This window comes from Cotesia glomerata, linkage group LG9 (genome assembly GCF_020080835.1).
Source record: "Cotesia glomerata isolate CgM1 linkage group LG9, MPM_Cglom_v2.3, whole genome shotgun sequence".
In the NCBI taxonomy this organism is placed as follows: Eukaryota; Metazoa; Arthropoda; class Insecta; order Hymenoptera; family Braconidae; genus Cotesia; species Cotesia glomerata.
The window spans coordinates 5,492,114-5,502,600 of NC_058166.1; the positions used below are offsets into that span (position 1 = coordinate 5,492,114).

General features: G+C 35.7%; 1 protein-coding gene across 1 annotated transcript; it reads right to left on the minus strand.

The window, feature by feature from the left end:
- Positions 1-6,213: 6,213 nt before the first annotated feature.
- LOC123271741 lies at positions 6,214-9,810 on the minus strand. Its single transcript, XM_044738138.1, has one exon. It carries the CDS (start codon positions 9,808-9,810, stop codon positions 6,214-6,216), a length of 3,597 nt encoding a protein of 1,198 aa, XP_044594073.1.
- Between the last annotated feature and the right edge of the window lie 677 nt (positions 9,811-10,487).

Sequence of the window (10,487 nt, forward strand, 5' to 3'; positions counted from 1 at the left end):
TGACTATCCAAAAGACAAAATTGTTCTTATTATCTTAATAATATAAATTATTATTATTATTCAATTATTATTGTTGCTTTAAGTATTATTGCCTGCCGCATGATAATCATGTTGCTGTCACATGAAAATCATGTATATGCCACAGGAATGTATCATGTGGCACCCCCAATTTTTTTTTCTTGTAGGATTTATACCTATATATCGTGGGAACCATTCCTATACTATTATGGGAATGGTTCCCATAAATTATAGAAACCATTCCTATAATAGTATAGGAATAATTCCTATAATCGTATAGGAATGATTCATATAGCATTATGGGAACCATTCCCATAATATTATAGGAATAATTCTTATAATAGTATAGGAATGATTCCTATAGCATTATAAGAACCATTCCCATAATATCATGGGATTAGTTCCCATAATGATATAGGAATAGTTTCTATAATAGTATAGGAATTATTCCTATATCATTATGGGAACCATTCCCATAATGGTATAGGAATAGTTCCCATAATTTTCTTTCCGTGTAGTTTAGGACAGGTGTGGGAGACCGTTTGTTAAAAAAAGTCCATTAGATTTAATCAGGTTGAGGAAGACCGTTTGTTAGAACATCCCAACTAATCATCGAATGGTCGTTTGGAAAGGTATCGTTGTAAGTATTGTTTCTCTCGCAGTTAATTTCTCCGCATCGCTAGTTAATAAGTTAATTATAGTGTGAGTGAGTGAGTGATGAAACTTGTTAAATTTTTTTGTTATTAATAATTTTTGGATCCGTTGTTAAATAAAGATTTATTTATTTCACAGCACCTTCCTCCACTCTCTCTACCCTAAAATAAGCTCTCGGCTCTAGAACCGGTTCCAGGAACCGCGATAATAACCTGGTGGCCCCCTTTTTGTTTATTAATTTAGCTTTCAATTTTATTTAGTTTATTGTTTTATTAAGGAGCCAATTGAGCAGTAATCAAATCTGTTTCACCGTCATTGTTCATCATATACACCAGTTCAATTCTAAACAAGTTTGGACTAAACTTAAGAAATAATACCTATTCAGGTGCATACGCGGATGATGTTGTCTACTTAGCTGATACGAAGATCCTAATAATAAAACAAAAACTCACTGAGTTAGTAACAAAAATATCATCCCTATAAAAACTGGAACCTCAAAATGAACCCTGACAAGAGCGAGACCATTCTTTTCAGAAAAACAGTGAACGAAATCTCACCACTTACGGTGCTGCACATCAAAACGTTTCAGATAACGACTACAGACCGGGATACCTAGGAGCGATTTGTGATCTCTAATAAAGAAGTTGTCAAGTACCTGGGAGTCCACTTTGACCACCTACTACGGATGAATGTATATCACAAAACCCAACTTCTAAAAGCTAGAAAGGCGTTCAAAGCTAAAATCAGGTTATTTTTCGACAGGAATATCCAATCTAAAGCTAATTTGATCTGTTTTTAGCTACTGATTCGGCCGATCATCACATATGCTGCACTCATCTGGTGGAACATTGGCCCTTCAGTGATGAAGAACTTCCGTAAATTTGAAAGATCTTGCATCAAAGCTTGCTTAGGAAGATACCGCACTGCGGAATCTGAATACACCAAGAGACTGAGCAATAAGAAAATTAACGTTCTCGATGACATCCCGAAAATCAACAGTTTCTGCATCACGCTGTCTAGAAATAACTATAGAACGATGTACGAGATTGATAATAATATGCTCAAGAACCTAAAAGTCGAAGATGATCTGCTGATGAGACAGATGGCCAGGAGTAATTACTCACCGCCAGAAATATTCACCAACCTGGGCAGAATAGATTATATCCCTCATGAAAAAACTTATAATTAGAATATAAAAAAAATTAGGAAAACTGTTGGCCCATAAAGCCATCCCTGCAACTTCCCGCTACTTTCGTAATTAAGCGCTCAAAATTGCACGTATTACAATTTTGAGCTCGAAGAGCTCAAAAATATAATTTTTGTGTAGTTGAGCTCTCCAAGCTCAAAAGACTGATAAAAGTTTAATAAAACACTATTTTTTGAATTTTCAAACCGCAATAACTTTTGAATGAATGAACCGATTTTCACGCGGTTGGCGGCATTCAACGCAGTTTTTCAAATTCTATGATACATTTTTAAACACAAATTGATAATACCGGAAGTTTCGGTGTAATTCGAATAAAACACTTTTTTTCGATTTTTTCTACAACGATAACTCACGAACGAATCAACCGATTTTGACCAGATTGGTGGCGATCGACGTGGTTTTTTGATGTTAAAAGCTGATTAGTTTTTGGAATTGATCGGTCGAGCCGTTTAAAAGTTATTCAAAAAAACCACATTTAGAAAAATTTTTTTTCGCAGTTTTTGAAGTTATACTTCTTTTGGCGCGTTAGGCAAAAATAATGATGGTAAATTTTTACGATAGGCGCGCACACCACTACGAAAAACCGACACCCTGAAGTTGGCTTCTCAACATTTTAGTTTTATAAAAAAAGTTACCAACAAAATAAAAATAAGTACATCTACGTATATTTGTGTGAAGAACTGGCAACTGTATTCACGATATTTCATACAAATATATATTTTTAACTTCCCGCTAATAAAATTGAAAACTTTTAATAATGGGAAATTATTGATTTTGGTACGATTTTCAAAAGTCGAGTTTTCATCAGATGTCCACGTTTTAAGGTTCCAGGAAGCCATTCTGATTATTCCCGCCGAGGTATCCGGCCGTGTGTGTGTCAATAAATTTTTGTCGTACGGTTTCTCAAAAACAAATCAACCGAATAAGTTCTACGACACATCATTCGAAAGGGTCTATCAAAACGTAGATCTGATTAGATTTAAGAGAATTCATCAAGCCATTCCAAAGAAATTAAAAAAAAAATTTGAATTTTTATATTTTTTAAAAATAACTCCAAAGCGTGCAAAAAAATCATAACAAAACTATGTATTCATTTTTTGTTCTTAAAAAAATGCGTCGAATGCTTTTTTGAAAATAAAAATTGAACGACGCATTCAAAAGTTATAGTTCTTTAAAAATTCGTAAAATTTTGTTTTTCGGTATTTTTTTATGATATCTTCGATATTTATCAACTAATCAATAAAAACCTGTACATTTTCTTAACATGCTTCAAAAATTGCGTCGAATGCTTTCTTAAAAAAGAAAATCGAACGAAACATTCAAAAGTTATCGTTGACTAATAAATACATTTTGAGCTCGAAGAGCTCAAAATATGAAAAACTGTGCTTTGAGCTTGAAAAGCTCAAATATTAACCAAAAAATACATTTTAAGGTGCTTGAAATGCAAACTTAGCAGGAAGTTCAAGGGTTGGCCTGCACGGTCAACCGATTTCCAGATTTTTTTAATTATAGAGAAATAATTTTTTTATGATATTTAAAAAAACTTTATTTAACTAGATAATGTGTTATAATAAAACTTACAATGTATTAAATACCTTTTTTTCCATTATTAGTGTCGTTTTTTCTACAAACGTAGGGTAACGCGATAGATAAAATATTTAGAAAGATTTTTATCTGGTTACGCCAAAGAAGTATAACTTCTAACGTGCACTGATAGAAAAACAATCTTGATTCAAGAAATTTTTTTTCTTCAAAACTTGAACTCTTGAAACTAGATATAAATATATTTCTTTCAAGAATTTTCGTCTCTTGGTTCAAGATAGGCGATAACATTGATTCAAGATGTTACCGACTTGGGTTAAGAATGACTATTTTTGAGTCATTAATTTACTTATTTCCAAGAAATAATTTTTATTTGGTATAACAATTAAAGACTATTTAGTTTTTGAAATATACTTTGATGAATTATTTTAAGTTTTTTAAACGATAATGTTATTTTGATTGAAAAACTTAAATGTATCGATTGAAGATAATATAGCTCTTAAGCCAAGAAAATCTAAATCAAGACAAGAAATTCTTAAAGCAAAATTACCATTTGTCTTCCAAAATAAATTCTTAGAGCAAGATAATATCTCTTGAGTCCATAAATTTTCTATCAGTGTGCGTACATAAGTACACACACACTTTTTTTTTAAGATTCAAATTTATTCCTTTTAAGATTCCATTTAAGATTCAAAATCTATCGGTCCGAATCGGTCCAACTTGTATTCAAAATCTAATTTTAATCGAACCCTTTCGAATGGCACCAACTGCGATCAAATCGGTCAAACCGTTCAAAAGTTATGAGAGGTTTACATACCTCCACACACACACACACACACACACACACACACACACACACACACACACACACACACACACACACACACATACACACACCCACTCCTGGCAGACAATCAGTATGGATTCCGGAAAGGACGATCAACCCTGGACGCAATCAAACAGGTTGTTGATTCGGCCAAGGAAGCAATCGCCTGGTGGCGACACTAGACATCAGAAACGCCTTCAACTCCGCCAATTGGAAATACGTCATGCATGCCCTCCAAGAGAAGAATGTACCAGAATACCTGCTTAAGATCGTAGCAAGCTACTTTGAAAACAGGGTCCTGAAGTATGACACGAAGAACGGTCCGAGGGAGTATGATATTACTGGAGGGGTACCACAAGGTTCAGTTCTAGGCCTGCTCCTGTGGAACATTATGTATGACGGTCTATTAAGACTAACTCTGCTAAGAAACGTCAAACTCGTAGCATATGCAAATGACGTAGCCGTAGTGATCGTTGCCAAACACCTTGACGAGATAAATCATATGTTCGATCTCACTTTTGAGCACGTTAACCGGTGGATGGACGCAGTGAACCTGCAACTGGCGCAACACAAGACTGAGGCAGTACTTATTACCAGCAGAAAAGTGGTAGAGACCATTAAGCTGAAAGTCGGCGAACAAGAAATCACATCACAACCTTATATCCGATATTTGGGAGTGATGCTTGATGCCCGACTCAACTTCAAGCAGCAAGTGGAACATGTCAGTGCCAAAGCGTCAGTAGTGAGGGCTAGTCTCGCACGACTGATGCCGAACGTCGAAGGCCCAAAACAGAGCAGGAGGCTATTATTGTCATCAGTAGTCACATCGGTGCTCGATTACGGAATATCCATTTGGGCCGACGCATTAAAGACGCAAGAATCATGGAGAAAGGCTGGACCAGTATATTGACTGAGTGCCCTACGAGTAGCTAGTGCCTTCCGCACAATATCAGAGGAAGCAGTGGGTGTTATTTCCGGTACTCTGCCTCTCAGAGTCCTAGCTGAGGAAAGACGGAACCTATATCAACGAAAAAGGTCAACCACACTGATCCCTGAAGAACTTAGAAGGGAAGAACGGCAACACAGCATCGCAAGATGGCAACAAGACTGGAATGCTTCAGAGAAAGGTCGGTGGACGTACCGTCTCATACCTCGGATTGATGTGTGGTTCAGCCGGAGTCACGGTGAGATCAACTATTATTTAACGCAGATGTTATCAGGACACGGATGTTACCAGAAGTATCTTCATCGCTTTAAGCACGATGATACCCCAGAGTGCCCGTCCTGTCCAGGGGTCAATGAAGATGCGGAGCATGTTTTCTTTGTGTGTCCACGTTTCAACCAACAGCGCGATGAGTTGGGGAAGATTCTAAAAAAGAGAACCCAACCAGAGTCAATAGTAGAAGCAATGTTGTCGTCAGAAGCTGCCTGGAACGCCACAAGCACTTTTGCTACAAAAGTGCTTACCGAGTTGCGATCCACTGAGAGGAAAAGAGCAAAAGACAGAATCTAGAAGGAAGAAATAACATCTTAGCCACCAGAAGGAAGAGCGGCAGCTAATTCCTCCCCCCGCGAAGAAATGCCTTACGGCGGTACCATGGGGGATCAGAGGATAGAAGAGAAAGGGGTTTAGGGTTTAGTGGGTAGGGGCGTCAGCGTCGAGTTTTAGTATGACGCTGCGTCGAGTCGCCACATATCCAGGCTAAAAAGCTATGCCTAGAATCCGTAAAAAGGATTCCCCCCTAAAAAAACGAGTGAGCCTCACAGACATAAGGTCACAATAGAAGTGAAACTTTTTTAATCGTTAAGCTGATCTATATTATATATATATATATATATTCATGTATAATATAGCATCTCATGTTTTGAAAAACAAAAGAAAATAATTAGATCAATTACTCGGTATTGAAAAAATAAAACACAATTATACTTTTATCAATTAATATGTACATTTATTTCTCTTATTTTAACTTTCATTGACATTTCTATCATCAACATACGTTATCAGCGGCTTATGGTAGCTGAAATGGGAAATGAATATTTTTGTTTCTATTGTATGCAAATATCTTGAAAAAACCGCATCTATCGTTGTACCATGTTTTTTTGTGGGTTCATTCGGATTGTTGTTTATAGATAGATCAAATTTGGTCTTTAAAAAGTCAATTAAAATGGCTCCAGACTCCGATGAAAAATTGATGTTGAAATCGCCACTGAGGATCATAGCTTGTTTTTCTAAGCCTTGATTAAGCTCTGCCGCAACAGCAGCCGAAAATGGTATCAGTGAACGATGAATAAATTGAGTTATTTTTCCGATTGGCTGATTCGGAGATATGTAAATTGATATCAGCATAATTGACTGGCCATTTTCCGTCTTACATTCAGCTGCGCAGATCTCCCCTACAGCACAGTGTTGTACTCCAACTGACTGTAAATGATGTAGTGAAATATCCATTGATGGTGTTACAATGTGTGTCGTGTCGTTATTATTTTGATAAATAGCAACACCTCCGGATCTTATATTACTGCGCTTATATTTCACTATACAGTTAAAGTTAGGTATGGAAATGTCTTCATCGTCACGAGTCCATGTTTCGGACAAAAGTAAAATATTTGAATTAGCGGCTACTTTGTCGATAATATCATTGTTGTGAGCACGTAAACTTTGAATATTAAAAGTATAAATTGACAAACCTGGCTTTTTAGTGATAAATTCAAGTAGTTGTGATTCTAGTGTCACTAATGGGTTTGCTGATAATCTTTCATATTCAAGTTTCAACGGCCGAAGTGCAGCTGGCTCGCATCGACCATGGAACAATGTAGCTGTGTTATTTATGGTTACAATATATAATTTTTCAATCGTAGTGACTCTTGATAATGCAACGTACAATAATTGTTGTGGATGATTTTTGTCATATTGATAGACAATTTCTTCGAAAGTACCTCCTTGCGATTTGTGAATCGTCATAGCGCAGCCTGATATGAGAAGAAAGTGGTTGCGTTTTGCATTCATTGTTTTATTATTATTTAAGTGGATTGTTGAAGAGCGTCTATTTATTGGTACTGCATTTATTGGAATGTTGTGTTCTTGCATGTAACCGGCAGCTTTTGTTCTTAATTTGAGACCAGTTTTATTACTTGGAAAAGTTAACCAAACCCGAGTTACTTCATTATTTTCATTTAATTCTATATAAACTAATTTACCCACTGCACCGTTTGCTAGTCCATCAGATACATCAGTATTAGTAGTTAAAATGTAATATTTACCAACAACAAAAATTATTTCATATGGTAGTCCTCCAGTATCTAAAGTACTTTTCTTACGAAGTATTTGTCGAAGTGAGGCTAATTGTTCGACCCCATGGTAACCAGTGAAAATATCAGTTGCAATAGAAATAACTTTGTTTTCCGCTTCAGTTAATATCTTATTATTATAAGCATTAACTGATTGGTTCGAATAAAACAAACGAATACCATTAGGGCACAATTCTTGTACTTCTTCAATAGTGAAGAATCGTGATTCAATTAGACACAATTCTTCAGTACTTAGTTTTTCCCCGTTGCCAATTTTAGTTAAAATATTTGCAAACTGGGAATTAGATTGTCTCATGACTTGATTAAGTTCGTAGAATTTTAAACTCTGCCATAAAGTAGGACCACCTATTCTTTGTTTAGGGTGTTTATATATTGGTGTTGCTCTAACTGGAGGTAATTGACGCAAATCACCAATTAAAATTATATCGTATCCCCCAAAGTTACTATCAAAAGCACCACTGATTTGTTTAAGTCGTTGATCAATTTGAGCCAGTAATTCCGCCCCTATCATACTGACTTCATCAATGATTATTACTTTGACATACCTGAATAATGTGCGATATTGTAGAGCAGTTTCTGTTGATAATGGAAGTAATTTGGATAAGGTTATTATTAATGCAGTTTGTACTGTAGTGCCGTCGATAGCAACTGCGGCTTTTCCAGTTGAAGCGCAAGTAATGTAAGCATTACAATGTCCATCTGTGTCAGTGAATCGATTATATATCTCCATTAGTAACTTGATGACAAAAGTTTTGCCGCATCCAGCAGGACCAGTGAAAAAGATTTGAAGTGGTGAAGAACCAGCATTGATGAGATGTGATATAGTATGTAGCAGTAGACTTCTCTGTTTGTCATTTGTACTTCGCATTAAATCCAAAAATTGTGGATTATCCATTAAATTTTCTCTTCTTTTAGCGATTGGACCTAGCTTATTTAATAATGCTAGACGAAGGTCATTATCCTGTTCTGCACTTGGGTCATTATATAACTGCTGAAAAGGATTTGGTTCGGGAACAATACCAACATTTTCACGATTATCTTCATCATCATTGTCATTTCTACACAATTGTCTACATATTTCCATCGTTTTTTCAATATCTAAATCTGACTCAAATTCTTTTCTCGCTGTAACAATTACTTGTTCATTGTCAGCATAAGTTTTTAAAAATTTCAGATCGGCCAGTACCTCAGTTTCTTCATTTTGGAATGGTATGTATAATGTCACCATTTCTCGTTTATGATTATCTAAATCTGTCGATATGTCATAATTTCTGTATCGAATTGTTCGAGGTTCTTTTCGTCTTTGAAATGCTCCGTCTTCTTTGATATTGTAGTAAGCAACGAATTGTGCTAGCGAAATATTTTCTAAATCTGATGATCTTCTTTCATACTTATGAAACCAATTTTCTTTCCAAATATTTGTACAATCTTCACCAACTTGTAGTTTATCCAATTCAATTTGAGTTTTTCTCATTCGTTGACGTTCTATAGGCCACACTGTAGGAATGTATTCAATTTTGTGGGACGATTTACTCATCGGTTCACGAAGAAGATACCACGCTGCTTCTTGGCTCGTCATCTCAACAGTATTAAGCATATCAACACTCATTTTTCTTGTTACATCAACAATATCAAATTCAGGGTGTTCATCCATGGTTTGTATAATCTGACGCTGTAAGTTGCTAATGCCTCGATTCGTTTTATTAACGTACTCTACTACATAAGCGGCACAAGAGTATTCCTCGGTTATAAACTGAATGTCCATGTTAGATTTCAAAATACTGAGTAAAAATGGATTAAAAGCATTATTCCATTTTTCATTTGGTTGTCTCTTTAAGAAAACTCTTGGGCGCTGAATTCCGGACCTTAGAATCTGAATATACTCTTCATCGGAAACAACATTGTTATGTTCATAAAATGAATCAATATCCGTGTAGTCATTGAAGTCCAAATTCATTCTTATCTCATTGTAACGTTTCTTGAGTTGATGAAAACCAGGATCATCTGTAGACATCGGTACCAAAATTGAAGTAGCTCTGCACGGCATAAACGGTGCTTCAAAACGACATTTTTGAGGCTGATTGGATGTGATTCTTTTATAGCAAGTGAAGGTATGCTTGTGTGTCTGAAGCTTAATATTTCCTGAGGCCTCAGACGTTGATACAGATACTAATTCATTAATCAATCTTAAAGCTTCGCTTGAGTCAGTATTTAATGGATTATTTGGAGCATTATTTAACCACAGTAACATATGTGCATCTGGACTACCACGATGTTGAAATTCAATTCTTAAAAAATTTAGTCACATAATAACCACCAAAAGGACTGGTTTTTTTAGATTTTAATATAGTGACTATTGTATTGACTAATTTATTAAAGTAGATTGCACATGTTACTGCATCATCATTAACAAGCGTACTTTTTTCCATGAAATGTAGATCTGCAAGTTGCTCTGGAGTGATGTCTAGCTTATGTTTTAATTTATACAAATTTTGTAATAAGGGTATCCATCCTATTTCATTAGCACTAAGTGTGAGAAATAATGTTGGCTTACCATATTGACGTATCATTGCGAAAAGATCTTTTTTCCTACTTGCCCAGTACCATGTTGAGTTTGGTATGGTTTTTAAAAACGCAAGATTAGTATCAATACAACTGTGTACGTAGTCTTCAGATTCAATTTGTTTACGAGTTATATTAGTATCGGTTCCAACATGTTTAAATGCTACTGTGAAACAATCACGAATCTTCATTCTCATAACTTTCATTGCTGAGTATAATAAATGATGCGGAGTTACACCACGACGATCCGACCGTCGTAATTCGCTGGTTGCCATCATGAAAGGCGTAACGCGTACGCCGTCTCTGAAAGTTCTAAATTCGCCAAGGTAAATCGAAGGAAATGAGAGTTCTTCAGCGTGTTCATCA

Coding starts and splice junctions, on each gene's coding strand:
- LOC123271741 (XM_044738138.1), bottom strand. CDS start 9,810: ATGTTACTGTGGTTAAATAATGCTCCAAATAATCCATTAAATACTGAC.